General features: G+C 28.6%; 4 protein-coding genes and 1 pseudogene across 8 annotated transcripts; 2 read left to right on the top strand and 3 right to left on the bottom strand.

Annotated features, from left to right (window-relative positions):
* Positions 1 to 160: 160 nt before the first annotated feature.
* Positions 161 to 5,014, bottom strand: LOC107163500 (uncharacterized). Of its 2 annotated transcripts, XM_015510964.2 has the most exons (5): positions 4,459 to 5,013; positions 3,366 to 3,457; positions 2,267 to 2,407; positions 1,269 to 1,559; positions 161 to 1,123 (listed from the first exon to the last, which is right to left on the bottom strand). In XM_015510964.2, the coding sequence occupies exons 1-5, from the start codon at positions 4,466 to 4,468 to the stop codon at positions 416 to 418; spliced, it is 1,242 nt and encodes a 413-aa protein (XP_015366450.2). In that variant the 5' UTR covers positions 4,469 to 5,013; the 3' UTR covers positions 161 to 415. The 2 variants fall into 2 exon arrangements, with proteins under 2 accessions (XP_015366450.2, XP_089083357.1); XM_089227231.1 differs by lacking the exon at positions 3,366 to 3,457 and having other exon boundaries at positions 4,459 to 5,014.
* A 1,143-nt stretch (positions 5,015 to 6,157) lies between these two features.
* On the top strand, positions 6,158 to 19,582 carry LOC107163498 (cleavage and polyadenylation specificity factor subunit 6). 3 transcript variants are annotated; one of them, XM_015510959.2, is made up of 12 exons: positions 6,158 to 6,323; positions 8,301 to 8,519; positions 8,608 to 8,835; positions 8,906 to 9,242; positions 11,935 to 12,002; positions 12,065 to 12,254; positions 12,346 to 12,756; positions 12,817 to 12,943; positions 13,149 to 13,244; positions 13,351 to 13,431; positions 13,580 to 13,767; positions 19,024 to 19,582. In XM_015510959.2, exons 1-11 carry the CDS (start codon positions 6,255 to 6,257, stop codon positions 13,755 to 13,757), a joined length of 2,004 nt encoding a protein of 667 aa, XP_015366445.2. In that variant the 5' UTR covers positions 6,158 to 6,254; the 3' UTR covers positions 13,758 to 13,767; positions 19,024 to 19,582. The 3 variants fall into 3 exon arrangements, with proteins under 3 accessions (XP_015366445.2, XP_015366446.2, XP_015366447.2); XM_015510960.2 differs by lacking the exon at positions 13,351 to 13,431; XM_015510961.2 differs by lacking the exons at positions 13,149 to 13,244; positions 13,351 to 13,431.
* On the bottom strand, positions 9,557 to 11,919 carry LOC149056048 (KRAB domain-containing protein 2-like). The gene is made up of 4 exons (XM_089225575.1): positions 10,488 to 11,919; positions 10,175 to 10,363; positions 9,895 to 10,101; positions 9,557 to 9,828 (listed from the first exon to the last, which is right to left on the bottom strand). The coding sequence occupies exons 1-4, from the start codon at positions 11,380 to 11,382 to the stop codon at positions 9,557 to 9,559; spliced, it is 1,563 nt and encodes a 520-aa protein (XP_089081701.1). The 5' UTR covers positions 11,383 to 11,919.
* A 1,310-nt stretch (positions 19,583 to 20,892) lies between the features above and the next one.
* lic (dual specificity mitogen-activated protein kinase kinase lic) lies at positions 20,893 to 24,176 on the top strand. 2 transcript variants are annotated; one of them, XM_015510948.2, is made up of 7 exons: positions 20,893 to 21,270; positions 21,352 to 21,412; positions 21,539 to 21,704; positions 21,774 to 22,010; positions 22,975 to 23,154; positions 23,223 to 23,440; positions 23,536 to 24,176. In XM_015510948.2, the coding sequence occupies exons 1-7, from the start codon at positions 21,264 to 21,266 to the stop codon at positions 23,681 to 23,683; spliced, it is 1,017 nt and encodes a 338-aa protein (XP_015366434.1). In that variant the 5' UTR covers positions 20,893 to 21,263; the 3' UTR covers positions 23,684 to 24,176. The 2 variants fall into 2 exon arrangements, with proteins under 2 accessions (XP_015366434.1, XP_089083358.1); XM_089227232.1 differs by lacking the exon at positions 20,893 to 21,270 and having other exon boundaries at positions 21,324 to 21,412.
* A 2,156-nt stretch (positions 24,177 to 26,332) lies between these two features.
* Positions 26,333 to 27,177, bottom strand: LOC149056047 (uncharacterized; annotated as a pseudogene).
* Between the last annotated feature and the right edge of the window lie 805 nt (positions 27,178 to 27,982).

Raw genomic sequence — 27,982 nt, 5'->3', positions numbered from 1 at the left:
ACTTTGTTGGACATATGATTGTTGGCGGTGACGAGTTTTTATCCACTTTCCCCAACAAGTCAACGAGCAAGAACAGTGCTTTGAAATAAAGCCACAACCCTGCGCACAAGTAGGCCATCAACTACTGCTCTTAAGTAGAATCAAGTAAAAGAGTACTGAGTACAGTCAATTTTTTATTACCAATAATTTTATTAATTTATTAGGCTAATAAAAATCATATACAAATATAACTTAATTTTAATATATCTTAGATGTAAAAATAAAATAAAACTTATTTCTTAGAGAGCTTAAACTTTTAAACAAGTATTCAGTTTCAATGAAATCAATATTAATACTAATTTCATTAATAAATATAACACATAAAATTAAGCATTTTCTATCTCACTATATTAATTTAATAAGCTTAGAACTATATTTAAGAGGAGTAATAATTTAAATTTTTGAATGGCGGTGTTTTAGTTACATTTGTTGAGGATCGTAATTTACGTTTTAAGTTATTCAAATGATTATTCTCTTGATCATAGTCTTTAGTATTTACACGGAGCATGCTATCATATTTTGTATTATTTTTTACATATTTACTTAGCACTTTTTCATTTCCACTTCTTAACTGTAATTTAAATGCTGTTTTATTGTTTAGTTTTTCTAATTGAATATCATTGTTAAATACATTTGTAGAGTATGGAATACTTAGGTTTTGGCCATGTATGTTTAGATTAGACGTTTCATTTATTTGAGAAACTGTTGAATCATTTCTATGTTTGGTTTGGTTTTCCATACAATTTTGTGAGTATTGTTTTTGCTGAATAATATTTGTATTTTTAATTAACTTGTTTTCAGCGTCCATAACAGCTGTGGATCGAAGAGTTCTTGCATAAATACTTCTTATAGGCTTATTAGGCTTTATGTATACATAATGAGATTTTTTCTTCTTTACTATAGGAAGATTTATTATAATATTAGATACTGCTTTATGTAGATATCTAATATTTATATCTTTACTGTATTCAGTAATATCAGCTAATGAATACCAATTGTCGATATTATTACATATTGTATTCCATTTTCCTGAGCCAAACACTCCCGACGGATAAGATTTATAAGGAATTTTTTCGTGGATATTCTATAAAACAAATATTAAATTAGATGTTTAAGTTGATCTAAAAATATATTATAGTGAATACAATTTTTTTCTGTCAATATTTTTTTAAATGATTTAAAAGTGAGATATAATAAATTAAATATATTGTAAACCTTATTTTACTTACAAGATCTACAGGTAAGTTGGCACTGTTAGTAGATAGATCAAGCAAGTTCTCAAAGTCTTCTCTATATAATTTATTACTACCAAAATACCAATATACTGATTTATTTAAATCATAACCTAATGGTTTTACATTTAACATGTGCCACATTTTAGGATTATTGGAGATTTTATTTTGAATATGCTTAACATCAAGAATAAAATTACAAAAAATGTACAGAGCTTCAACTTTTTGTTTTCGTGTTAAATCATCAAAATATGTTGCTGAATCTAGTGGATATTTAAAGTTGTAAATCTGAAAAATATAATCAGTACCTAATTATTATTATTTTAACCTTTTTACATGCATATAATAAATAAGGAGAACCTTAAACACTATATTATTTATCTTTGGTCTTTAGGCATTACAATTTTGTTTTTATTTAAAACAATACACATTACTGAAATTGTATAATTTACCAAATTGATACCAAAAGTGAATAAAACTTGTAATTTACAAGTAGTTATTTAGTAATAATAAATGTATAACTACAGTATGCTTTCATCATATTATGTGTATTTATAGAAAAATTAATTTGTTCAACAGAACTATACTCCGTCCAGCGAGAGAGCGCACCTCGTTCGCGCATCCAAATGACGGAGCTCCGCAGTTTTGAGGCGAATTGCTCCCACTACACGGTGACCAGTGGTGAGCACCGTAATGCTTACTAGCAGTCGGCATAGTCTGAGGTGACGTATAAACTAGTTGCGGGAATGCGAGTTTTGGTCGCCGCCGAGGTGCGTTCTCTCGTTGGACGGAGTATAATTGTATTTTAAATACAAAAAAAAAAGGAAAATAACATATTATGAGAAATTAAAATAAACTTAAAAATATGTTATATTTAATAAAAAAAAAAAAACACAAAAAATATGTTCAGAAAGTGGAAACAGAACTTAACTTTATTCAAAATGAATATGCAAGTGCATTAAGTAAACAACATATTCATATTATTTTAAACTTACAATGCATTTACTCTGAAATTTTTTTTTCATAAAATTCCACCATTCATTTGTGTTTGGATCATAAAAACCACAAATTTTGGTAAACCGGATAGCCATATCAGTCAACAAATATGAATTCTCTTCAATCGCATTTTCAAATTCCTGTAAATAGTTAATCGTTAAAAATAGTAAAATTTTTTTTTTATAAACACCTAATAAAAATTGAATGTTTGTGACAAGCAACAGTTTAATATTTTGGATGAGAACTTTCAAATATATTTAGTAATTTATTTATTATGTTTATTTGATCATTATTAAACACACATCTGTGAATTTATAATAAATAAACATTTTTTTTTATCAACCATCACTAAAGTCAAATCAGCAATAGTAAAAAAGTATCTTCTGTATAAAAAATATGAATTTACTATACATCTATTAAATATAGAAATTTGAAAACTAAATAAAGAGTAATTGTTTTTAAATTTAAAAAAAAAAAACAAACAATATAATCAAATAATTTGTCTATATAAGAACATTTAATTAATTAATATATATTATATAGGTAATTTAATACCTACATTCAGTGCTCAACTTGTGGGGGGACGCAGGGGGACGGAGTACCCCAACTAATTATTCAGAAATTTCAGCGTACCTCTACTTTTATTTTTAAGGGGAACGCATGGGACGCTAAATCATGCCATCATTGCCATCATTCTGAATTTTTAATTTTTATCAAAATGTATGTGTTAAGTGATAACATATATAAATAAATAGTTTTTTTTTGTTTTGTTTCAATTGTTTTTGAGTTTGTTATATTTTATTTTATAAGTTAAAAATATATTATACAATTTAATATTTACATAATTTTTTTTTTTTATTTAATTCATAAATATTTCCTATATGATTTAAAGAGGTGTATTAGGGGGTGCGGGCTTTGTAACGTTAAACAAGTGGTGGGGACGCTCTTTTTTTTAAAGTTAACAGAGTCCTACTTTAATTTTGTCAAATCGAGCACTGCTTACATTTATAATTTGGAAAATATTTTCAAACTACTCTGTAATAATTCTTTTTCTAACATTAATTGAATATAATTTTTAACATAATATTTTGTACTTACATTTATGTCTATTCGACTGATATCTTTGGTGATGAGGGTAAAAACTTTACAAAAATGTACAATACTCGGTATCTCCCACCAAGTTCGAATTTCTGAAATGTATTGTAAGATGTATTGTTAAATAACTATTTACTAATTCATTACAAAAAACTAACAACAAAATCATATTAGATAAGATAAAATAAATATTGTTAACTAGTCAGCCTAAAATTTTTTTTTAGAGATTAGGCCATAAATGGAACACAGGAACTATTATTATTTTATGAAAAAGTGTTAAAAATACAATTGAATATTGAAATAATTTTTTTTTTGTTAAAATTGAACCCAATTACACTGTAGTCCAACTTTAAAGATATATTATACAATGCAGGTAATCATTATATATTCACTTTGCATATTCATCCTTCATTTTCCAACAAACAATGAATTTATTCAAATTTGAATTTTTGGAATAATTAGAGGTACCTACACATAATTAAGCACCTTGTTTGCAAATATAGCAGTTTTTTAAAAAAATTTAAATTTTAAAGAATGTCCTGTATCGATAACAACTTGGATTTTCAAATAAGCATCATACTTTTTATATAAAATTAATTGAATGTTTTGAAATTTAAAATTGCATTGAACATCATTAATTTGATAACTATCATAAACGATTATTGAGCATTTATTAAGTGACAGTCATGCTTTTTTCAAAATATTAATAATTGCAAAATATTCATGCTAAAATAAATGTAAGCACCATTGAAATTTGAATTCATATTTAACAATAAAAATTATAGAACTATTTATAATTTATATCTGAAGACTGAATTGATTCACTCAGTTGAAAACGACATGTAAATTCAAAATATAAAATCATCTATAAATATGCATATTTACACATCTAAAGGCATAAGCCGCAAAACCTGACAAAAATGGAGGGAAAATATTAATTGTTGTTTACAAGTATATTGATCATAGACCTAAGGTTAATTTTTTCTAGTTAAAGGTAATGATCCCTTATGGTTGAATAATGAATATAAATGTTATCTTTCGACATCCTGTCAAATGCTTACACTTAATTAGTAGTTTGTTATATTAGCATACTTACCATCCATCATAATAGGTGAAAAAGCGTAGAAATTAAATTATCGAAGACTAATTTGGTATAAATTATGGTATATAATTAGGAAATGTTGCAGAATCAATACACTTTAAGCTGTCACTATTAATCATATAATAAATGTGTGATTTCCGTATATTTTACAAATAGCGTGATAATACCGTTAAAAATTCATAAGAATATAAGATGATAATGAATAATGATTGTTATTACAATTACAATATTATGTTTGTTGTCGAGAAAGTACGTATTATTAATTGGGAAATCGAAGTATAGACATTTAATAATGCACAAGCTAAAATTTTTAATTAATAACTTCCAAGAGCGTAATATAAATTCACATTGATCGATTGACCATAATATGATTCGACAAGCCTCGGTGGCTCAGTAGCACTGTGACTTGTGAGTCTAAAGTCTATTGTGTCCAACTCACTCTAACTCTAAACCCTAAACAGTAAACAGTAAACACTTCTCCAAATTCGTACAATATCGACATATCGTCCAAAACGCAGACCGAATAACAAATAACAATAACGACCGGTGAATGGCAGTACTAGAACATCGTCACTAGAGAGCGCCAACATCGCCTTTCTTCACAGATCAAGATATTCTAATGGTATATAATAATAGTAATAACTGTTTTTTAAATAGTAAATAGTACTGTTAATTTTATTAGATAGTAATTAGTAATATGCTACAGAAGTAGTGAATAACGATCACGGTTTAAGACGTCATGGTACTGTGGTATTAACTAGTCATACTATTATTACATCTTAGTCCGTGCCATAAGACAACAGCACTCCCCCAAACTTCAAACGCTATTTGCGCCTATATATATATATATATATATATATATATAAACTAGGTAATTTTGATCTAATAGGCAATAGTAAATAGTTAATGAACATATTATTCATTGAAATAGTACGTAACCGTGAAGTAATATATAAGTGACAAGTTAGTTTTACAGGCCAATGATTTCTGTAACAAAATCAGAGCTGCAATTAGGCACCTATAATATGAGCAATTAGATATTTCTCGCGACACATTAGTACATTACCTAATCATTTAAATAAAACATGCACTAAATTACTATAGTATCGGCATTAAAATTCGAATTAAAGCAACCGTGAACCGACTTAAAATATAATTAAATATTAACATATCGTATAAAATATCTATTGGGACATAATAGTATTTAATATTTCAGTATAGTCTGGTGTATGGACATATTATAACAATATGGATTAACAATTTGACATCACGAACTACGATATAGTTTTAGATATATCTTAGTCCGTGAACGTGATATGAAACTTAACAGTAATACAGCTAGAAGGTAGAATACTAGAATGTTCAATGTATGGCCGTATGTGGGGCACATCTTTAATCGAGGTAAATAATAAATCAATATTATTATTTTTTGTTTATTTATAGGGTGTTTGAAAAACCGCGTTATTCATGATAAACAGTACTGCCAACATTTCGCTTATTCTGTGGTGTCGACGACCTATAAGACGCAGTGCGCACGCTGCCACGGTTTAACGACAAAAATTTTTACTGCAGGCCGGGCAGCATTGCAGCTGCATCCTGCAGCTAATAACGGCGGCACGGCAACGTCCCTCGTAAACAACGGAAAATCTCTTTGCGCGGCGTCCAACCCCCCCACCGCTGAAGATTTTAAGCTTGGCGCTTGCGCAGTCTACGTGCCGCGCGTCTGTGTGTGTGACTGTGTGTGTCGCCGCCGTCGTCGAGGTTCTCTATAGTCCACTGGACCGGATAACATGACAAAAATGGCCGACGGCGTGGACATCGATCTGTACGCCGACGATTTGGAACAAGACTTCGCCCAGGTAAGATACTCACTGACCTGAAGTCGTCGTTGACGCTTTGCTTGTATTTGGCGTGCGTGTCTTCCATGACCCATCGTACCGAACGCGTATCTGCCGCTGAAGTCTGGTAGCATCGGCTGATCTAGCTGATCTGAATTGAGCCTCTGCCGGGTTCTGCAGTTACTCAGAATTAATATCGGTCACCTAGAAACATCCATCAGTTGCACTTTGCATGAAATTTAAGCATTCCATATTTCCGCAGTCGCTGTCATTCCCTCCGCCCACTCGATCATTTGCTCACCCATTTGACACTAGCCCACCCTTCATGTCTAACGCGTGTAATCGTTTACCAGACGTGCGAGTCGTGGTTACGATAAGGCTCGTCGAACTAATTTGATCTCTTCTCTGGAGTCTGTGGTTTTAGTATTGAGTATTTGAGTACTAAGTGGCATCCATAACATGGTTCTACCAAATAAACTTATATTTATGTATAACTCTAACCTCCTGTGTTCCATAGTTAATGGAAGTTTACATTTATACATACTCATCTGTATTGTATACTATAATATTCTAGGTTATTCTCATTTTATATTTATCCTCCTCACTTAATTACTCTAGTTTCATAAGTATTATTAATTTAAGTTTAAAATTACTATAGGTTTTACTATCGTACAACTTAGAATTACCTTTAATTACAATTACAGGATTACTTTTGTGTTGTTTTAGATACAATATAATTATTAATTACCATTATGTATTAGGCAAATAATGAAAATGGAAAATAGGTATTGATTGTATATAATTTTTTTCATTGTTTCTAAAATAATGACTAATCGTGATACATTAAAATGTTTAACTATCATTTTCTTTTTGTATAGTAATTGTCTATTTGTTAAAATTGAAATCTGAATTAATACATAGGTGCTTTACTATAATTTATTTAAAAACATTTAGATACTTAGATTGTAAGTTTCTGCACAGATGCATATTATTAATTGAACAATTTTCCTAACAACAAAATAAAAATCATTCTAATAGTTAATGCCATTTTTATTTTAAATAAAAAAAAATTATTCTTTAGGCTTAGGTATACCTACTTCTAGTCAAATTATTTGACAATAAAAAAAAAATAAATATATATATATATTTTTTTCTAAACCTGAAATATAAAACATATGAGTTGGAATATCATATATATTACATTAATTTTTAATTCCTTGTTTTACTATAGGTATGAGAAATTTAGTAACTTAAAAGAAACATTTCAAATGTTGCTGCTACCTATTAATGTTGTACCTAATTTAATGTTGGTTTAGATCGAGGTTTAAATATAAATTTAAATAAATTACTATTTCTTTAACCTTGTGCATTGACTTGGAAAAATTTATGATAATCATATTAATTAGGTGTCGAATTTGTTAATGGTATCTATACTCTGTTCAAAATAAGAAACACAGTCGGCGGCGACCATTTTTTGTCGGCAGTAGTCAGGCAACGCCTATTGTTACCCCCACTTAATCAAACATATGTTCGTCTGCTGAACCGATGACGACCGACACGTCGTGCCGACGTACAGGTACAACCACTGGTTGACTCACATCGATAGATCAAAATAGTGTACAACAGTATATTTTAAGTTATTGTTTCACAATGCTGGTCGACAATACACTAATGCGACGCTCTAACCGGCAACATTGTTCTAATATTGTGTTTTGAATGAAACCACGCCCATGCGCAGTAGTCGGCCGCCGACTGTGTTTCTTATTCTGAATAGAGTATATATTAGAATTTGACTGTTAGAATATCTTATATTAGTTAGTCTTAAGAAGATGTGATATAATTTTGAAATTAATTATAAGTATTTTAAGATGTGTCCTCCAATGATGTGTAAGACATTGTCCTCCTTTTAAACAATAATTTTTGTTCAAATATATTGGCATATCTATTTCATAACATTGCCTTTAATCACAATATATTGTATTTGGTTTATTATCTCAGGAGGATTTTGCTGGTAACGACAATGTAGATTTGTATGATGATGTCATATCTGGGACAAATGACAGTGCTCAGACAAGACAACCAGTTGATAGACCTCCTAGTGCAAATAACCAAAATAGTACTCCATTAGTCACAAATGGTTCATCCACTAACAGCTCCTCTAGTAATAATTCTACTACAGGACGTCGGTACCAATTATACATCGGTAATTTAACATGGGTAAGTAAAACAAGTATATTTATTTGTATTTAATCAATTTTTGTTTACAATCCTTAAGTTGTAATTTATGTATTAATGTAATTTACAGTGGACAACTGATCAAGATATAACGGATAGTGTTACAAGTATAGGTGTCTCAGATTTCATTGAGGTTAAATTTTTTGAAAATCGAGGAAATGGCCAATCAAAAGGTTTCTGTGTTGTTACATTGGGCTCTGAACATAGTTTACGAATGGTTATGGATAGATTACCAAAAAAAGAGCTCCATGGACAATCGCCTGTTGTCACTTTTCCAACTAAACAAGCCCTTTTACAAGTATTAATTGTCTTCATTATTAGTCTGTTTAATGTAGGAAAATAATATTAATTAATTATAATTGATTTAGTTTGAATCACAATCCAAAACTCGTCCACTACCTCCACCAAACAATCAGAATATGCCATCTATGGGTGGTATGTCAAGAACACCTGGTCAAGTTATGCAGCAACCTATGCGTGGTGGCCCTATGATGCCACAGCAACCTATGATGCAACAACAAGGAATGAGAAATAGAATGCCAATGCAAGGTATGCAGCAACCCCCTCAAGGCATGCAGCCACCGATGGGAATGACTAATGGCCATAGAATGCCATTGCAATCAGGTGGACCTATGGGTCCTCATCAACAAGGTCCCCCTCCTCCAGGTTACCAAAACCAATGGAATGGAATTAACCAACAAATGGGTAATTATTTAACAAACAAACTGTTATATATATATATGTTACCGTCAATGATGTAAATTAGTTAATAACGTAAATGCCTAGCCAATATTATAAATTCCTAACATTAGTAGTCGATATTGTCAATGCCTAGGAATTAACTGACAACATAGGCAAGGTTGTAAAATTTAAATATTTTGTTAACACATTTAGAACTATGACTAGGAACTTACTTTAATGTCTAATACTGATAGGCAATGTTGATAATTATGTTTAACGAAATATTTTAATTAGGTCAGAAATGTATAAATACAAGATAAATTATACATAATTAATAATTATTTATTTTCACAATCTGTTGTGCCGTGACACTTTGAATTGCATAAAACATTATTTTTTTTACATGCGCATCTATTAGTTTTGCATTTGGTTTTGCAAATACATCTTGTATAGCCTTGTGATCCCGCGATTCCATATCCAGCAGCCTCACGAACCGTAATTTCTTTTACTCCGGCAGTCGCGATTGTTTTTTCATAATTCAATATATTTTCAGGACACGGAACGAGTTGTGCTCTAGTGAACCTATTTTTTAGCATGCCATACTCCGTACCTACATAGTAATTTATTTTAATATTGTTATTAATTTATTTTAACAATTAATTTTTATTGTACTTACATAATTTATACATATCAGCTTCATATGCAACAATGACCGCCAAAAGATTAAGGGGTGAGCCACGTGCTCTATCCACGTCAGGTATAGGTACTCTTACAGTAATTCCTACTTGAAGTTCTGTTAACTTAGTATTAGAATACTTCATCATTTTTTGTGCCTGCTTTTGAAGGTTAGTTATGGCCCCTTGTCTATGATTATTAATTTGATCTTTGTTCAAATCTAAGATATTACAAAAATCCAAAAAAGTAAAAAGGAAAAAATATGCAATTGTATTAGTTACCTATAATATCACGATTTCCTTCACCCTCAACTTCAAGTTCTTCGGTGTTTTCATTTTGATTTTTAAATATATTTTCAACGTCTTCTTCTGATTCTAATTTAGAAATTTCATCGTAAGGAATATTTGTTGAAGCTAATCCGATTTTTGCAGGACAGCCAAACATGGCTTCATAAGGAGAACGACCTATTCCTAGAATTGAATTTATTTATTTTTATTTTTGACTTAATATTTTCATATTTTTAATATAAATAATATTTTTTGTATAAATTAATTGTGTTGATAATTAATTAAATAATAGTAAAAGATTACTAACCTGAATTGAACGCTCGATTTTTTTGAAACTGGATAAACTTGAGAGCGGTTGGCCAATCTTTACTATTGTTGTCTGTCATCCATGCAGCTAAGATTGCTTCAATATCTCTATTAGCACGTTCTACCGACCCTTGGCTCTGGCTATGTCGTGGTTTGCCATGTACAATTTTTACATCACTCCACATTTCATTAAGATTAGTGATAATTGAATTGACAAACTCTCGTCCGTTATCAGAATGCAAAATTGACGGTGCCCCAAAAGTAGTATAAATATCTAATAAATTTATAGCAATTTCTTCAGCACGTTTTGACTTTAGAGGCCGTAATAATACAAATTTTGTAAGATGGTCTTGGTAATTTAAAATAAAACGATAATCATTATAACATTGTGATTGCATGTCGATTAGATCAATTTGTGCCCGAGAGTTAAAAGCTGTGTGCACAATAGGCTTCGAAACCAAACCCTTTTTCGGATTAGGTTGTTTTTTTTGACAATATGAACAGAAGCTTAAAAAAACCATAATTGATTCTTTGGTAACGTTACAATATTTATGTCTTAATTCAGCCACCATTCTATCTCTTCCCCCATGTCCAATTGCAATATGAGTATTATATAGGACGTCGAACATTTCATCAACTTTCAAATAATAAAGAACTGTTCCATCTGATATGGGTTTAATTAATTTTTCTTTCCCAGCAATAGTCATAACATCGTACTTACGAATCAATCTGTAATCTTGTGGTCTTTTTTTTTTTAATTTCGCACTTTTAACGGCCGATATTTTTTCGTCATACTGCACGGTATTGATGTATGCTGTGTTATCGTCCCGTTTTTTCTCATCAATTACCGAGAAAATTGCATTTTCGAATTTTATTTTCATTTCTTCGATCTCCATAGCAAAAATGAAAAGAGTAAAATTAAACAAAAATGTATGAACTCACTGAAATCGATGTCAGAACAAAAAGTTTACTGTTATGTTGTACTGGAAGTGAAGTGAACGTGAACTGCGCGCCTACAAATCGGTCGACTTTGAAGGTAATTTCTATAGATGGATACTAGATACATGTTATCGCTATCTTAAGATAGTACTTAATAGGTACCTAAAGTACGGCCGTCGACATATTAGAGATTTATCAGCTTTATCGTACGTACTTATTATATCTAGATAAATCGATTTTACAACGCAAGAATATTTTATATTTTTGTCAATTATGCCTGAAAAATCCCGGAGTTATTGTCATTACCTAGGAGATATTTCTAATTGCATCATTGACTGATTATAATAGACATTAACGATATTTACTAGTCAATATCGTGTACTGCCTAATTTGATCGGAAATATCGTTATTGACTAGTCATTAACATTAATTCCTTAATTTACGTCTTTGCCGGTAACATATATATATATATTATTTTTAAAACTATTCTGCTGTCTGAAATCATGTAGGTCCTCCAAGACCAGGGATGCAACCTCAAGGACCTGTGGGTCAGCCTAGAGGACCACCTCCAGGAATGGTAATCATTTTAAATGGTTTTTATTTTATTATTTATTTAAATTTGGTTATAATTTTTGGTAGTTTCCACCGGGTCAAGGTCCACCACGAATGGGGCCACCACAAGGTCCTCAGGGTCCACCAGGACCTGGAGGTCCACGTGGTGATTGGAATCGTCCTCCTGGAATGGCACCACATCAAATGGCCCCACCAGGTTCAGGTTTTCCACCACATCAACAAGGCCCACCAATGCAAGGTCCTCCGCCTGGTCAAGGTAATAGTTTTTCAAGTCTCATTGTGTTTAATTTATTTATAAAAATGCTATTATTATATATAAAATTTAAATAAATTTCATCACATTTTAGGCCCAGTTCAAATGATGCCAGGTGGCCCTGGTCAAGCACCAGCTCCACACGTGAATCCGGCATTCTTCCAACAGCCTAGTGGTGCACCTCAGGGACCTCCAGGTCATCCAGGATATGGTCCTCCTAATGGACCTACTTCTCGACCTTACATGAATAATGATATGGGAATGTCAGAACAAGAATTAGAAGAAATTATGAGTAGGAACAGAACTGTCTCTAGTTCGGCTATTGCTCGAGCTGTTGCTGATGCTGCTGCTGGTGAATTCTCAAATGCTATTGAAACTTTGGTTACTGCAATATCATTAATAAAACAATCCAAGGTTGCTAGTGATGAGCGTTGTAAAATATTAGTGAGTTCTTTGCACGATACATTACATGGGATTGAAAGCAAGAGTTATAGTTCAAGAAGAGGTAACTAAAATACAATTATAACATTTTTGTTGACTATTTTGTACATGTATTTTTTTTTAGAGAGGTCTAGATCACCTCGTGACAGATTGCATCGAAGATCAAGGCGTGAGCGGACTAGATCCCGTGAACGTGACTATAGAGATAGAAGTCGTGAACGTGATCGTGATAGGGAAAGAGATCGTGACAAGTATGATGTATTTCTTTATATTGTTTAGTCACAACAAGTCTATAGCTTTTTATTGTTTTAAATTAACTATTATTTTATAGTCTACTTAGTTCAGCACTGTTCAGTTATAACTTGAAGAATATCTATATTTCTCTAAATAAAAGCTATATAAAATATTATATAAATATTATGTTGTCATGTTGCCATAACATCGATGTGTTAACAGGTACGTTGACCGTTATTATACTTCAGAACGAGATGGTGACAGAGATAGGGAAAGAGAAAGGGATCGCGAATACAGAGAGAGAAGTCGAGAAGACAGGTAAGATTCTGGAATTATTTTTTAAATTCATGAAAAATTCTTCTTGGAAGTATTTGTGCTTTATAAGTGTCCATAGTTGTTGAGGGTAAAGTTTATTGTTTAACAGTTCTGTAAAAGCAAGCGGCCGAAATAGGAAAATCACTCCGCCCGACGTAACCGAGTCTGTTCCTGTATCCTCTAAATCCAGGTAATATCACTCAATCTTCATTTCCTTTCATCAAGTTTCCTAAAAAAAAATAATAAATATTCAAAAATTGATAATAATAAATATTCTATAGACTTGTTTAAATGTACTGAATATGTTATTACATTTTTTAATTGATTTAATATTTTAGGTATTATGATGATCGTTATCGAGAACGTGAACGTGATAGAGACAGAGAACGAGATCGTGAACGTGAACGAGAACCGACCTCTAGTAGGAGAGCAGTAGATCCAGACAGAGATATTGAACGTGACCGTGATCGTAGGGAAGACCGTGCTGAATCTTCGCATCGTAGTTCTAGACATTAATACATCTGTGGTAAGTATTTATTTTGTTGTAAGTATTGTAAACTAGAAAAATGCTGTTTATTTAGACTGTTTAATTTTAGTATAGATATAATACAAGTTAACAATCCTTTTTTTAAATTTTCGTTAGTTGTTTATTTTTATTTTTAGTTTTTTTTTTTTTTTTTGTTGATGGTCTTTCCTTATTACCTATATACATTTAAGTTAATGTTAATAAATTCACTAAAATATTAGAAATCTTTATAGTACTAAGCAAAGGCTGATAGAATTTTTATTATACATTTTAATGATGGTTGGAGAAATGGCCTTTTTAACTAATTTCTGTGATAAATAAGCTGTGATAAAAATAACATATTTAATATGTAACATTAAATACAATATTGTATTTAATAATAGTGTATCTGTGAAAAAATTATTTTTGTATTAGGAATATGTGTTATCTTAAATAAAACACAAGTGAATTATAGGTATGTTTAAGAATTTTTGCATGCCGTTTTTGTTAAACTTAAATCAAGCATTAGAGTAAGATTTATACATACAATATACCTACATATATATAAGTGTTTACTTTTAAAAATGATAGTATGAATATGATGAACATTTTAATTTATAATATGCTTGTATGCATTTATTATTAATTATATTATGTTTTTTATCATTATTTTTTAATTGATCATTAACTATTGGATATCATAAAGGGTATAATTTGGTAATTATATAATTTTTTTTATTTAGTTTTATAATTTTCTACATATTTTATTCTTTGGGTTTCTGTTATGTTCTACTTATCCACCTGAGATTTTTAAAAGCTTTGTTTATATTGTAATTGTCTAGTTTAAATTGTATTTGTTACAATTGGTTAACTTATTTAGCTTATATTTATATAACTGACTGTTAAAAATACATAGTAAACGAAGCTTTTAAATGTATTATATTTTTCTATGATTAAATCAAAATTTTTATGATTTATTTTTCTCTACAAGTGTTAAGTGCATAGTGAAGTATTTAATTTTGTATTGAATGTTTCAAAATTTAAAAATATATTTTGATTGTTAAATCTAAGAACTACGTTTATTTGGTAATCATTTTAGGCACTTAATATTATTAATTCTGTCATCAAACGTTTTTCGATGTTTACAAAAGTTCAGTCCATACTTAGTTTTCTTATTTTCATTCATGCAATAATTTAATAAATTTGTATTAAAATTGCTTTATGTACATAATCTCATGTGAATAATATCTATTATTTTTGTTAAAAGTCAAAATATAAGTGTAAGAAAATTAATTTTTTTTATTTTGTCAGATTATCCTTATTTATCCGATTAATAATATATTGATAGTGAACTATGAGATTTAAAGATATTCTATGCTTATTAGTTTTCAGACTACTAAAAAAAATGTCCATAGGGAAACCTAGAAAAGAGTTAACTACTGAAATTTAATTTTTTAGTGTTTCCCTAAGGGAATTGGCATCATGTTTATCTTGCAATTAGTGATTAGAATTTGCAAGTAATACTGATGATTAAATTAATTATTATATTTATTACATAAAAATAAAATATTTCATATTTTTATTTAATATAAGGATATTTTAATCAATAGTACTAAATGATAGGTATAAAACAATTGTTAACTATTGCTATAATAGTTATATTTGACACTTGTGTTTAGGTAAAGAATAAGAACAATGTTTATCCTGTTTTGAGGTATAAAATACTGAGTTAATTTAAAAAAAAATTGATTAGAACACATTATTTTTTATTAATACTGACAATGCATGTATTTTATTGCCAATAAAAAAAAAACAAGTTTCTTAATTATTAATTTGTAATATTATGCTCAACCAGAGGTGATATTTTTTTGGCCTGAACAAATCTAAGCACCCCAAAATAAACCTTTTAAAATGTTCTTTGGTATTTATTTACTAAAAATTATTATACTGAGCCTTTAATGTTAAATAATATGCTATAATTTTATTAGTGAGTTTTAATAACTTTAAAATTTAAATGACATCATCCACCTAATTGATATAAGATTAATATTTAAGTAGGTGCAGTATAATAAACTCAGCAATTGAAATTACAGTTCAAATCTTGTCTTTGAGTTGAAGATAATTATATGCAAATGTTGATTGTTGATATGTGTCAATAAAAGCTTATTTATTCTATTAAAATTTCTTTCTTAATGTTAGAATAGAAAACAACATAGTTGTGATACTGTTTACTTCACTAATGTTTTTGTAAATATTATTCATCATTATCAATAATACTTTGTTATTGGTGATTTTTATTGTCATAAAAATCATTCAGTAGAACTTCCATGTAATATATTCTCAAAAGGACAAGAAGCAGTGACTAGGTACTTAGAAAATGTTAAATGTTGTCTGATATTTGCCAATTAGGTTTGATACTTTTAATATATTCATTGACGTTTGATTTCCATTACTTAAATATTCTGTCTTATGAGGTGAGTTACTTGAATTAACCTTAATTAAATTTATCGTTGATAATGTATGCTCACATCCCCTCCCCCTCTGCCAAATTCTAACACAATGTTATCATGTTAAAGCTAGATTTTTTCGTTTATTTTTTGGTATTTGATACTTATTACTGCCATTAATAATTGAAAGTAATTTTTCTATTTTGGGAACTACTTATTATTTTATTATAATTTAATGTAAATTGGTATATAGGAGGTATTCATGTATTTTTCACAACACTTATTGGGACAAAAATAATCAATGTTTTACTGTAATTGTCTATATATTTATGAATCAGATCAGGTAATGGTTTTTTAATATTATTCCAACTTATAGCAGTATTTAATATTTCAATTTTTAAACTATCTGTAGTATCAAACAATTTTTGAAACCCTTCCACTTTTCCAGACGTAAGACATTCTTATATTTTATTATATTTTCATTTGTTGGCAAATATATAATTTTAGGAAAACTGGTTTCATTATTTTAATTTTAAATAATCAGATCATATATTATATATGTCAAAGTATACAATTTAAAAAATGTAGCATTTTTAGGTTATAATATATTTCCTTGTTTTTCTTTGATCCTTTTTATCCATGCTTTAAAGTTTCCATTACTAATTCATTACAGTGATATATTTAGAGTAAATTGTATAAATTTACATTTAAACTAAAGCACTTTTATAAATTAATCATTTTTTTAGTCAATTTTAAAGTTGATACATAATATTTTAGTTGTATTTATAAAATGTAAAAAATTTCTTTATCAGAAATCATTAATAAAGCGGTCTTCGTGAAGTTGGCACTAAGAATATTTTTTCAATTTCTCCATAATAATTTGACTCATATGTAAGCAATAATTTTTCTTGTTATATTATGCTGAAAAAAAATATTAAATAAGATATTTATTCTAGTTTTTAAGTTATTGCTTGACATAAACATATTTTTAAAATATTTTACATAACTGAGCTAAGATTAATATTAAATATGTGCAATTATCAATTATTATTATATTTATTATTTATTATTTATGTTAAGTTTCAGAGGTAATTTGTCAAGGATAAATAATCCCCCAACTTAAATACAAATGTTATTATACCTGTTGATAATATATTTATCTAACTTATAAACTTATTTATTTGTTCATTAAATCTATAAAAAAAATTATATTAAAAACATTAAAATTTCTTCTAAATAATATATAAAATATAATTATTAAAAAATTAATAACTGTTATATAATTAAAAAACTTAAAAACATAATATATTTTGAAAAAAAATTAATTAACTCACATCCCCCAAATGTGAAAAATTAACTATAGTTAATAATTTTTAAACTAATTTAAATGAAGTTATTTACTTGAAAATACTTATATTAATTTTATATTTGAAATCAATTTTTATGTTCAATACAAAATATGCTATTGGATTGATACATTTACTGTGATCATATTCTTAATATTCTTTGTAATATTTATTATTATTTTTAATTAATACCCAATGAACCATACTACTTCATCAATGGGATCTTATTAATTATTTATATCCTATTTATTTCCCAAAGTGTTGGTTGTGAAAGTATTTTCATTTTTATCTATACTCATAAAAATATTTGTTTGCTCTTCTGGACCTAAAATTCAATGGGAAGTAAAAGTTGATTGATGAAAGTGGTGTAACTTTTAGTAGCTTATAATGTATTATGAATATAATAAGTTTGAATTCCACTGATTTTAAGTATTGATTCATGATTTATTTAAGTTATTTAAATTGTATTCTTAACATGTTTCTTAGATATTGTTAATATAAGCTTTGATACTTTAGGTCTCATTTGAATTGATAATAATGAATATCTTAAATAGTAATAAGCTATTGGTGTGGCAGCTACTAGTTCTCTTTTAAATTAACGTGCAATTAGACAACTTCTAAGATTATTTACCACTTCATAATCCTTGCCACAAAAACTGCCTCTGAGTATCATAATTTGTGTGATATACCCAGTCTGTTAGCCATGTGTTCTCATACTAAGCCAGCTATTGCAGCCGTATATATATATTATATTACATATCATATTATACTATATTATATATTTTTAATTGTATCATATGGCATAGAACCACTTATTGTGGCAAAGACTTTAGTGATATTTGTCTTTAGTTGGAAATAAATAATCTTTTCAGAGAGGATGCAAACTTCTAAGATAAATATAGTTACTCGTTATTTTTTGTATATGTATGGTTTAGCACTACAAAATTGTTTCAAATGACTAAGCAAAACATCTGCACATCTACACATAATATTATATATTATAATAAAATAGTAAATTTATTACATAGATTGAAATATGTATTTTTTAATTTTAATTGAGTTTTAAATTACATTAAATTTATTTATATTTTGTATTACAAATATAAATCTAATATTTATATATTGTTAAAATATATTTTGTAAATAGTTTAAACTTTCTTAATAGAATTAAATAACTTACTAAATAAATACAATAAATCCATTTCCAGAATTAAACAAACAATAGGGAATTAAATTACTGATTAACTCAATTAGTTAATAGAAAAATAAGCTGTTACTTGTTAAAATAATTACTTTTACAATATAAAGAAATTCCTAAGGTTTTTAAATAATAGTTTAAATTAGTGTTAAGAGTGAGACCACCTGCGCGTTTGCTGTCTGCCTAGAAAAAGTCCATCAATCATTAAGCAGCCGATTAAAATGACCATCATCAACAATAACTACTGTGAAAATTCATCATTGCATTGTTTTTAATTTGTTTACAGGCGCCGCTGATCCATCCATTTATATTATATAAATACAAGTATGCGCAAGACTGTATTTTTGAAATTTATGTATCCATTTTGTAGATTGTACAAATATCATGGGACATGTTTAATAATGTATTTTTAAGATATCAATCTTTTATTTTTAATTATATGCGGGTGGTTTAAAATACATATTATGAATAATAAACATTTTAATGTAATCTTTTTTTCTCTAGTTTTCAGTTTTAAATTTTTTTTTACTTTAAATGTGTCGTTATTCTATCTGTATCACACCTTAATTGTACCTATAATTGTTATGATTGATATTTAATAATAGTGCATTGCGACAGCTTATGACATCTGGATCTTGGAACTCAACACATTTTAGACTAGATTATTTAGGTACCCAATTTTTGTATTACACATTATTACATAATTATTACATAATTATATATTATTTTTTTTATGCTTAATCATTCTTAAGCATTTTCTTTTATTATGATAATGTTTAAAAATATTTATCATACTAATTATTTAATACATTAGTCTTATAATAAAACATATGTATTAGATTTAAGGTGAATTTTTATTTTTTCATTTTCTGCCCTTTGCGTCATTATCGTCTCATCTGTATATATTTTTGTGTTTTAATTTTTTTTTTTTTTTTGATTTGAATTGTTTTGTCAAGACCACCTTATTCATATATATATATATATTATATATATATATAAACAAAAATACTAAAACATTTTAACATTTTATTACTTTTATGTTTTAATGAAATAAAATTGTAATCATTGTGTATGTACTATGTAGGCTTAAATTATTATTTTTTATAATATAATTGATTTTAAACATTAATAACAAATGAGTTGAAGTGAATGATGATTGATTACTACTGTATGTTGTGTAAGTAGATCTGAAAATCGGTGTAGATTTTGTTGTGACATGACATTCATTGTAGCATATTATGCTTTGTTCTGAGTACAATTTTCTGAATTTGAAAATTGTACCAAAAGAAATCAATTTTACTAGTTATCATTATCTCAATGTTCCTAATATCCGGAACATAATTATTATATGATTAATGGTATATTATTTTTTTGTATAAAATAAGAAAAATATTGATTTGAGTGATTTTATTGAGTTGTACTAAAATTTGACTGCTTAAATTTTATTTGAGTGAATAATCAATGTTAAGGCAAGTTATTGGTAAATAACTTAATTTTTTGAAAATATAATCGTATAAAAAAATATTTGGTCCAAAGAGTTGACAATTAATGTGTAGGTCACAGACTTCTATAATAACTAGATAAGTAACTCCGTGCATTAGTTGAAGCCGGGTTCCGCCATTTTCTCGGTTGGCAAATAGTATGCAATATTATATATGTATTTATGGTAAATATTAATTGATGTATTGTATTTTATTATTTCTAGACTTGTTGTTTGTAACAAAAAAATAAATATTTTATATAGATAATTTTGTCATTATTGTTATATATTACCTTTAAAAAAATTTATAATTTCTTTTATTCCTTATACATTTTGTATATTATGCCAACCAGCCAACCGAAAAGATGGCGGTCATCCCCGTGCGAGCTTCACTGATAACAATGTAAATATTATAAGAGTTACTTATCTAGTAAGTATAGAAGTCTGTGGTGTAGGTACGCCGTCGTGTAATTGGAATGTGGGAATTATTATATTTTTGATATCTTTAAACAGTCGCATCAGTGCATCACAGATTGTGTCGCATGCTAAGCAGATGGCGGTGCTTACACTGTGGCCAAAGATGTTATACACAGTTCATGAAATCCGATTGGCCCGATCGCTGATAAAATTCAGTCTGCTGATAACAAAATGTTCACTCTTATTCAATTTACTACTAGGTATAATAGTATAGTGCACCATATTATATTATTATTATATATTATTGTAATAATATAAAATATAAATATACTAAATAACTAGTAATTACACATAAGTTCGACGATCGGTGTGCACGCGCAACGCATGTCGCCTGTCGAAGTTCTTTAGAACATCACTGTGCCAGTGTGGGAGCCTTGCGGTCGAACGTAGGACGAAAATGTGAAAAATTCTAAAAAAAAGATTATATATCTGGAACATTTTTTAAATTTCTTGTTCGCTCAGCCGCGCATCATTGATTTAGATGATATTATGAAGTAACGCACACCTCTGTGTTTGCGGTGCACATAATACGTATTATTGATATATTATTTATAAAATAATATTGTAAAATGTCTGGTTAGTGAAATGTTGTTATTAATCTGTCTTGTTTCGATTAAAGCGAATGATTGATGCAGTACAGTGAAACTATGTTTTTAGGCCGCAATAATAAGAGACCACCGCTGCTGAAGGTTCAGATATTCGACGAGCCGCCTGTTGTGTAAGCACACGAACATGAAATAATTATGTTTTAACTATTGTATTATTCTTTTACCATTCTAATAATTTTCCGTGTTTCGTGGTTGTCCATAATATGCGATTTGACAGTTTTCTTTTTTCCTTACAGTAACCTGCCTCGAAACTTGGACAAACGCACCACTATCACAATTGGCGACCAAGAAACAACAGTTGAGGCGAGTGACCTGCAGAAAATTTGTGATCTTGGACGCGGTGCCTATGGAATTGTGGAGAAAATGAGGCACATACCTTCTGGTACGATCATGGCTGTTAAGGTGAGTGATTTGATAACTATATGATATGTGATACGCCAAATTCAACCATGGGATTTTCTATCTTTCTAGAGGATAGCAGCTACAGTAAACACCCAAGAACAGAAACGGCTTTTAATGGATCTGGATATATCCATGCGGTCGTCCGCTTGCCCTCATACAGTGCAGTTTTATGGGGCTCTATTCATGGAGGGTGATGTATGGATATGCATGGAAGTAATGGATACTTCACTTGATAAGTTCTATGCCAAAGTGTACAAGTTTGGACGAAAGATTCCTGAACAAATTCTAGGACCTATTACTGTAGCGGTACTTAATCATTCGTTTTTATTAATTTTCACAATATTTTGATGATACAAGTTAGTTGATGATAATATAGTTTGTAAACAATACAAAAATGATTTGTCCATATATTTTCTGTTTAACATGTTAGTTACTTCTAGGACTTGTGAGTTAATGCAATTGCATGTTTTTTTTGTCTTATCAGAAAACTGGCTAAGTGAGATACATGTTTATTTTTTAACGATTTAAAGTTTAATAGGTAGTGCATGTTTTTGTTTGTTTTGGGTGTATTGGAATATTTGGCATATAGTTGATTTTTTGAATTTATTAGCTCATATTATGTCATGTAAATTCAGTAAAATTTTTTTTTGTAGAAGTTAAAAAATAGTTATATCCATTCTTATCAGTGGTGTATCTATGTATTTAAGCACAGGGGTGCGCCTAATTTTTTGGGCCCCTTATAAAGTTTCAGTTGATACTTGTTGATTAGGGGCTCAAGGGGCCCCATTTATAAAACACAGCTAAAGGGCCCTGGTGCAATGCACCTCCGCACCCCTTCTAAGTACGCCACTGATTCTTATTTACTTTGCAGGTCATGTTTATAAAATCTTAGTATTTTATCATTTCATTTTTATTTTTGCATGAGTTTATAAGTTAAAAGCAGTAATTTTTTTTTTGTGCATAGTTTAAGAGTTTTAATGCATATAAATGCATATTTTTAAACTTTTTAAGGTATATTTTGCCAGTTTTTAGTGCATTTAGCATGCTAATTTTGTCAATTTTTAGGACATGAAGTTATGACCTGTGGTTTTATTTACATAAACAATATTATATTAACTAACTTTTTTAACCTAATTATTAGTAAATCTATGTCTATGTTTTATAATATTTCATTTATAACAATAATTATTACCAATTTGATACATACTTTGTTTTATGATTCATTTGATAAATATATAAATAAATATATTTCTATATTTTAATGGCTTAGGTTGTTAGTGCCCTACACTATCTGCATTCTCAATTGAAAGTTATACATCGTGATGTCAAGCCATCAAACATTTTAATCAATCGTAATGGTAACGTAAAAATGTGTGATTTTGGTATATCTGGGTATCTTGTTGATTCTGTAGCCAAGACTATTGATGCAGGATGTAAACCTTATATGGCGGTAATTATATTTTTCTCAAATGTATAAATAAACATTGTATTAATTCATAATTTCATTTTTATACATAGCCTGAACGAATAGATCCCACTGGAAATCCATCAAATTATGATATACGAAGTGATATATGGAGCTTAGGAATATCTCTTGTGGAACTTGCCACTGGTAAGTTTCCATATGATACGTGGGGAACACCATTTGAGCAGCTAAAACAAGTGGTAAAAGATGAACCACCGAGACTGTCAACTGGTATGTTCACATCATACTTTGAGGATTTCATTTGTCAATGGTAAGCATAGCTAATAATTTATATTTCATTGTAATTATAAATTTGCGTAGTTAGATTGATATGAAATATATAAATATGGCTTATTATATTTTCAGTTTAAAAAAAGATTTTCGTAGCCGACCAAATTATTCTCAACTACTTGCCCATCCATTTTGTCTTGCTCATCAACAACCACAGACAGCATTAGTTGCGTCATTTGTGTCTGAAATTTTAGACTTGCCTGATTTGTCTGTGTCAGGCTAAATTATTAGCAATTAATCCACTAAGAATAATATATTTATAACAATATTTGTAATATTGTGTATAAACTATAATTCAATTGAAGTTTATTTCAAATAATATTTAAATTATTATTAACAACTTTTATATTGGTAAATTTGTTATTTACCAATAAGTCATAAGTAATAATATAAATTAATATCGAAGATAGTTTACTAAAGTATTTTTAATTACTATTTGTATGATATTAGTGTTAACGAGTGATTTGTGTTTCAGAAGATCTTGGTATATAGATTTTTGTTTTGTTTTGTTTCTTTTTATATAATTGCATCAATTCTTAAAATATTGGGGTTGCCCTATCAATATTTTAGTACTTAGCACATTGCTATTTAATTGTTAGTTTTGTTTTTATGTACCATAGTCTTTTCATGTGATAATGTTAAAAAAGTGAATCAAAAATCTGTACCTGTTTATATTTTACCATATTAGTGCAATATATCTGCTTTCGCATATTTTATTTTTGGATTGTTTTTATTTTTAATAATTATTACTGTCACAATTTCTTCAGCTAATGGTAGCTTATGTCTAACCATCCATTTTTTATTAGGTAAGAGCTAACCTTAATAGGAGCAGAGAACATATTAACATTGTCCTTGCCTATAGCCATACACAATTATTAAACACAAGTTTGATGTAGGTACTTCGAATAACCTTATCAATTACAAAGAAAATTTTTTCAAAATGCGTGGGTATGTGACCAATTATTTAATATAATAATTTATTATTTTCTTTTTGAAATATATTTTTTGTTCCTTATGAAATAAATCGATTTTCGATAATGTTATGCCTATCTTCTTTTTTCTGAACAATATTTATAAATATAAGTGTATAAAATATGCTTATAAGTATGTAACCCAACAAATTTAGGTAAGTATATCACATTTCCACTCTGGGTGTTGTGGGGCATAGGTAGGTTCATATTTGAGACAAAGCAGTGATCAAAATCAGTTTATAAATGGATTAAAGTGCATTGTATGTTGGCCCACTATATTTATGCTGGAGTTTAGGAAAAAAATAAAATGCTTTTTCTTATCTGTGAACAGTGATTTACTTCTTAAATTTTATGCAAAATAAATTTATTTTAAAAACAATTAAAATTTGTAAATTTATAAAGTTATCCATGTATCAATATATCCATGTTGTCCAGTTAATACAATTGCAATATACCTTTTCGATTTCATATTTTTAGAATTGGATTAATTTGATACCAAAGTCAAATATTAAAGTTTCAACGGCTTTAAAATATTGTTAAAATAAAAAGTTTGTACACAGTGTTAAAATTCACCTATTATGTTAATCTTGTTGATGAATTTTATTATTTGACATTTGTGTAGGTACTTATGTATATTATAACATTATATAATAATATCTAGTGTGTTTTTATTTTTTTGTGCCTGTCTACAAGTTTTGGGATCAGAAAGTGAATCTAGTTGGTACTTTGGGGGGTCAAAAGTAAAAAATTCTTAATACTTTTCTAAATAATCGAGATAAACAAACTTAAAATTAAGAGAAAAACGGGAAATTTTACGCACAACCAGTTTTCGACAAAATCGATCTTGGTTTTTGATGTAACATTAAAACAAATGACTATAGATACATGAAATTTTTACCGAATGTTTATATAAGTATATTCTATACACCATGCAATTTTCAAAAATGTTCGACTTAAGTTGAACTATTCATAGGCATATGCCATTTTCGATCATCATTAGTTTCTTTTAAGTTAATATCAATAAAAATTAATTTGTTGGTTAGAAAAGCTTGACAATTTAATACAAGTTCCTAACATATTGTTACAATAGCAGTTAAAAAATAAAATAAATTCATAGTGACAATTTTTTTTTACAAGCATTCTAAGTTTGAATTTTGACAAGATACGTAAAAATCAAAAAAATTCGCAAATTATTTTAAGCTAGAAATTCATAAAAAATTTTCTTTTTAAATCTAAGATTTGAAAATGTAATAAAAGATTTGTTATAAGTTTGTCAATCTTTATCACAAAAAAAATGTCCACCGGAAATTCAAATAAAATTTTTATGAGCGTTTGAAATTTAAATTTTTACAACATTGGATTTTCACTGGATTTCACATTTAGTGATTTTCTTATTTTGGTGTAACTCTAAAACAAATGACCGCAGATACTTAAAATTTTCACTGAATAATTCGCAAATTATTTTAAATTAGAAATTCATAAAAAATTTTCTTTTTAAATCTATGATTTGAAAATTTTTAATAATCTTTATATATAAATGTGAAAATTAAAACAAAACTCGGATGAGTGATATGTTCTCGGAAACTACTGAACCGATCGTTATGATTTTTTATTTTTAAATTAAAGAGCTCATTGCGTAGAAGGTTTATGCATTTCATCGATTCTCCAACTTGATAAACAAAGGAGTTTTCAATTATTATAAATTTTCATAAAATTCAGATCGAAATTTTTGTTCATAAATCGTTGCCTTGAGTTATAGTTAATCATTTTAAGTCGTTGCCACGAGTACAAACAAACGATTTATTATAATAGAATACATCGACTATTTGTCGACTTTATGTCATTTTTATCGTATCTATATCAACTAGTTTATAAATACGATTGTCTGTGTCTCTAATTTTTTAAATCTTTTTCCGTGGACTATTACCCGTTACCAAATGCTCATACTGTGTATCCGTTCCTACTTGTATTTTAAGTAATGTATTTACCTATAAAAGCCCAAATTCTAGGATTGTTTGTCATTAACTGATTTAATCTTCTATTCACCGCTTCAGCATGGTTATTTGTACGGTCTTTATTTGTCAATACACGTTCGTATAAATTCCACATTGCCGGAGAAAATCGTGCAGGCCGTTGACCTTCACCACTACGATTTTTCCGACCAATATAAAAGTCCTCGAATAAATCTATAAGTTCCTCGGGTAAACTTTCTGATAAAATATCTAGCGCATCATCAAGATCTGATATAGGAACGAAAGCTAATGCGATAATACTTTTTACGTGTATGCAAAATTCAGGCTCATTTTATAACGAGATATTAGCTCACCTAATTTAGACCGAAAGTTTTGGCATAAGCGAAAATAACATCCAAATATTTGTATATTAGTGAATGCATCTTTTATAGCTGTAAAAGCAGCAAGTTCGAAATCATAAGAAATCGAGTCTGGATTTAAATCTGGTTCAAGCGTTTTTAACATATTTAATAATTTTTCATAAACACTAGCCTTTTTGCTTGGAATAGTAGTGCATAAATTATCGGGTGTACACCTCCTAATGTTTCCGCCAAAATAATATAAACCTGAGAAAATAATAATGGAGAAATTCTAAAAGTGCTGTCATAGTACCAGGTTCGGGAATTTTTCTATATTTTTAGTCCACTAAGTCGGCCAAATATTAAGATCCTATCTGATTCTTGCCCACTATCTGCTAATAAGAACTGTTCGCTTATTCCATCATTTGGCATCATTTTTTACACTAAAAATAATTTTCATTATAATATGTATATTTTTTGTCATTATCGCCGAAACGGCAGCGTCGAAATGGCAGCGCCAAAAAGTCCCATTTCCGACTGACCGATATATTCTGACATACGTCTATTAGATACAACTGTATCTTGTATCTCAATACAAATATACAATTATATGAAATATCGTTCAGTAGGTATTATATTGTAATAATTCTTACGGGGAACTTAAATAGGTACCTAGATTTGAAGTTAATATGATGTCAGCGCACTATTTGTTTTCTTTTTCTGGCTCACTCGTAACATAGACAAAACGCACATAATATACGCGGAATCATTTTTTCTATATCTTGAAGTAATTTTAGAGTAAAACCTCCCATTTCAAAAAAGTTAGAAAATAATATTTTTGAGGAAATGACATATCGATTTGTCTAAATATTGTCTCTAAATAATTTAAACATTATTTAAATGTACAGTATTTTTTTGTTTATTTTGAAAGCCGAATACAAAGTCAAATATCAATAAAATATAAAATCGATATGTCATTCCCTCAAAAATGTTATTCTTTATCTTTTTTGTAATGCAGGAAGGATTTACTCTGAAATTATTTAAAGACATAGAAAAAATGATTCTTCGTAAATGCGTTTTGTCTATGTTACGCGTGGGTCAGAGAGAGAAAACAAATAGTGCACTGACGTCCTCTTAAAATCATCGTTCTTGCTTGTTTTATTACGTAATCTGAAAAGATTGGATCATATGGCAGATGGGCTAGGACGTAGATGCAATTTTTTCTGTTGATACTAATCAG

The sequence above is a fragment of the Diuraphis noxia genome, unplaced genomic scaffold, assembly GCF_037042655.1.
Source record: "Diuraphis noxia isolate RWA-SAM2 unplaced genomic scaffold, SU_Dnox_SAM2 contig0004, whole genome shotgun sequence".
Taxonomy (NCBI): domain Eukaryota; kingdom Metazoa; phylum Arthropoda; class Insecta; order Hemiptera; family Aphididae; genus Diuraphis; species Diuraphis noxia.
The sequence above is the reverse complement of the archived record's forward strand: the minus strand, read 5'-3'. Positions and strand labels throughout refer to the sequence as shown.

Excerpts from the sequence above, each read along its gene's own strand:
- lic (XM_089227232.1), top strand. The coding sequence starts at position 21,324 with ATGCAGTACAGTGAAACTATGTTTTTAGGCCGCAATAATAAGAGACCA. Across the intron at positions 21,413-21,538 it reads TTCGACGAGCCGCCTGTTGT|TAACCTGCCTCGAAACTTGG; the intron begins GTAAGCACACGA and ends TTTTCCTTACAG. Across the intron at positions 21,705-21,773 it reads GTACGATCATGGCTGTTAAG|AGGATAGCAGCTACAGTAAA; the intron begins GTGAGTGATTTG and ends CTATCTTTCTAG.
- LOC149056048 (XM_089225575.1), bottom strand. The coding sequence starts at position 11,382 with ATGGAGATCGAAGAAATGAAAATAAAATTCGAAAATGCAATTTTCTCG. Across the intron at positions 10,364-10,487 it reads AAATCGAGCGTTCAATTCAG|GAATAGGTCGTTCTCCTTAT; the intron begins GTTAGTAATCTT and ends ATTCAATTCTAG. Across the intron at positions 10,102-10,174 it reads AGGAAATCGTGATATTATAG|ATCAAATTAATAATCATAGA; the intron begins GTAACTAATACA and ends ATTTGAACAAAG.
- LOC107163498 (XM_015510959.2), top strand. The coding sequence starts at position 6,255 with ATGACAAAAATGGCCGACGGCGTGGACATCGATCTGTACGCCGACGAT. Across the intron at positions 6,324-8,300 it reads TGGAACAAGACTTCGCCCAG|GAGGATTTTGCTGGTAACGA; the intron begins GTAAGATACTCA and ends TTATTATCTCAG. Across the intron at positions 12,944-13,148 it reads AGGGAAAGAGATCGTGACAA|GTACGTTGACCGTTATTATA; the intron begins GTATGATGTATT and ends ATGTGTTAACAG.
- LOC107163500 (XM_015510964.2), bottom strand. Across the intron at positions 1,560-2,266 it reads AATTTCAGAGTAAATGCATT|ATTTACAACTTTAAATATCC; the intron begins GTAAGTTTAAAA and ends TATATTTTTCAG. Across the intron at positions 1,124-1,268 it reads CCAACTTACCTGTAGATCTT|AATATCCACGAAAAAATTCC; the intron begins GTAAGTAAAATA and ends TTTGTTTTATAG.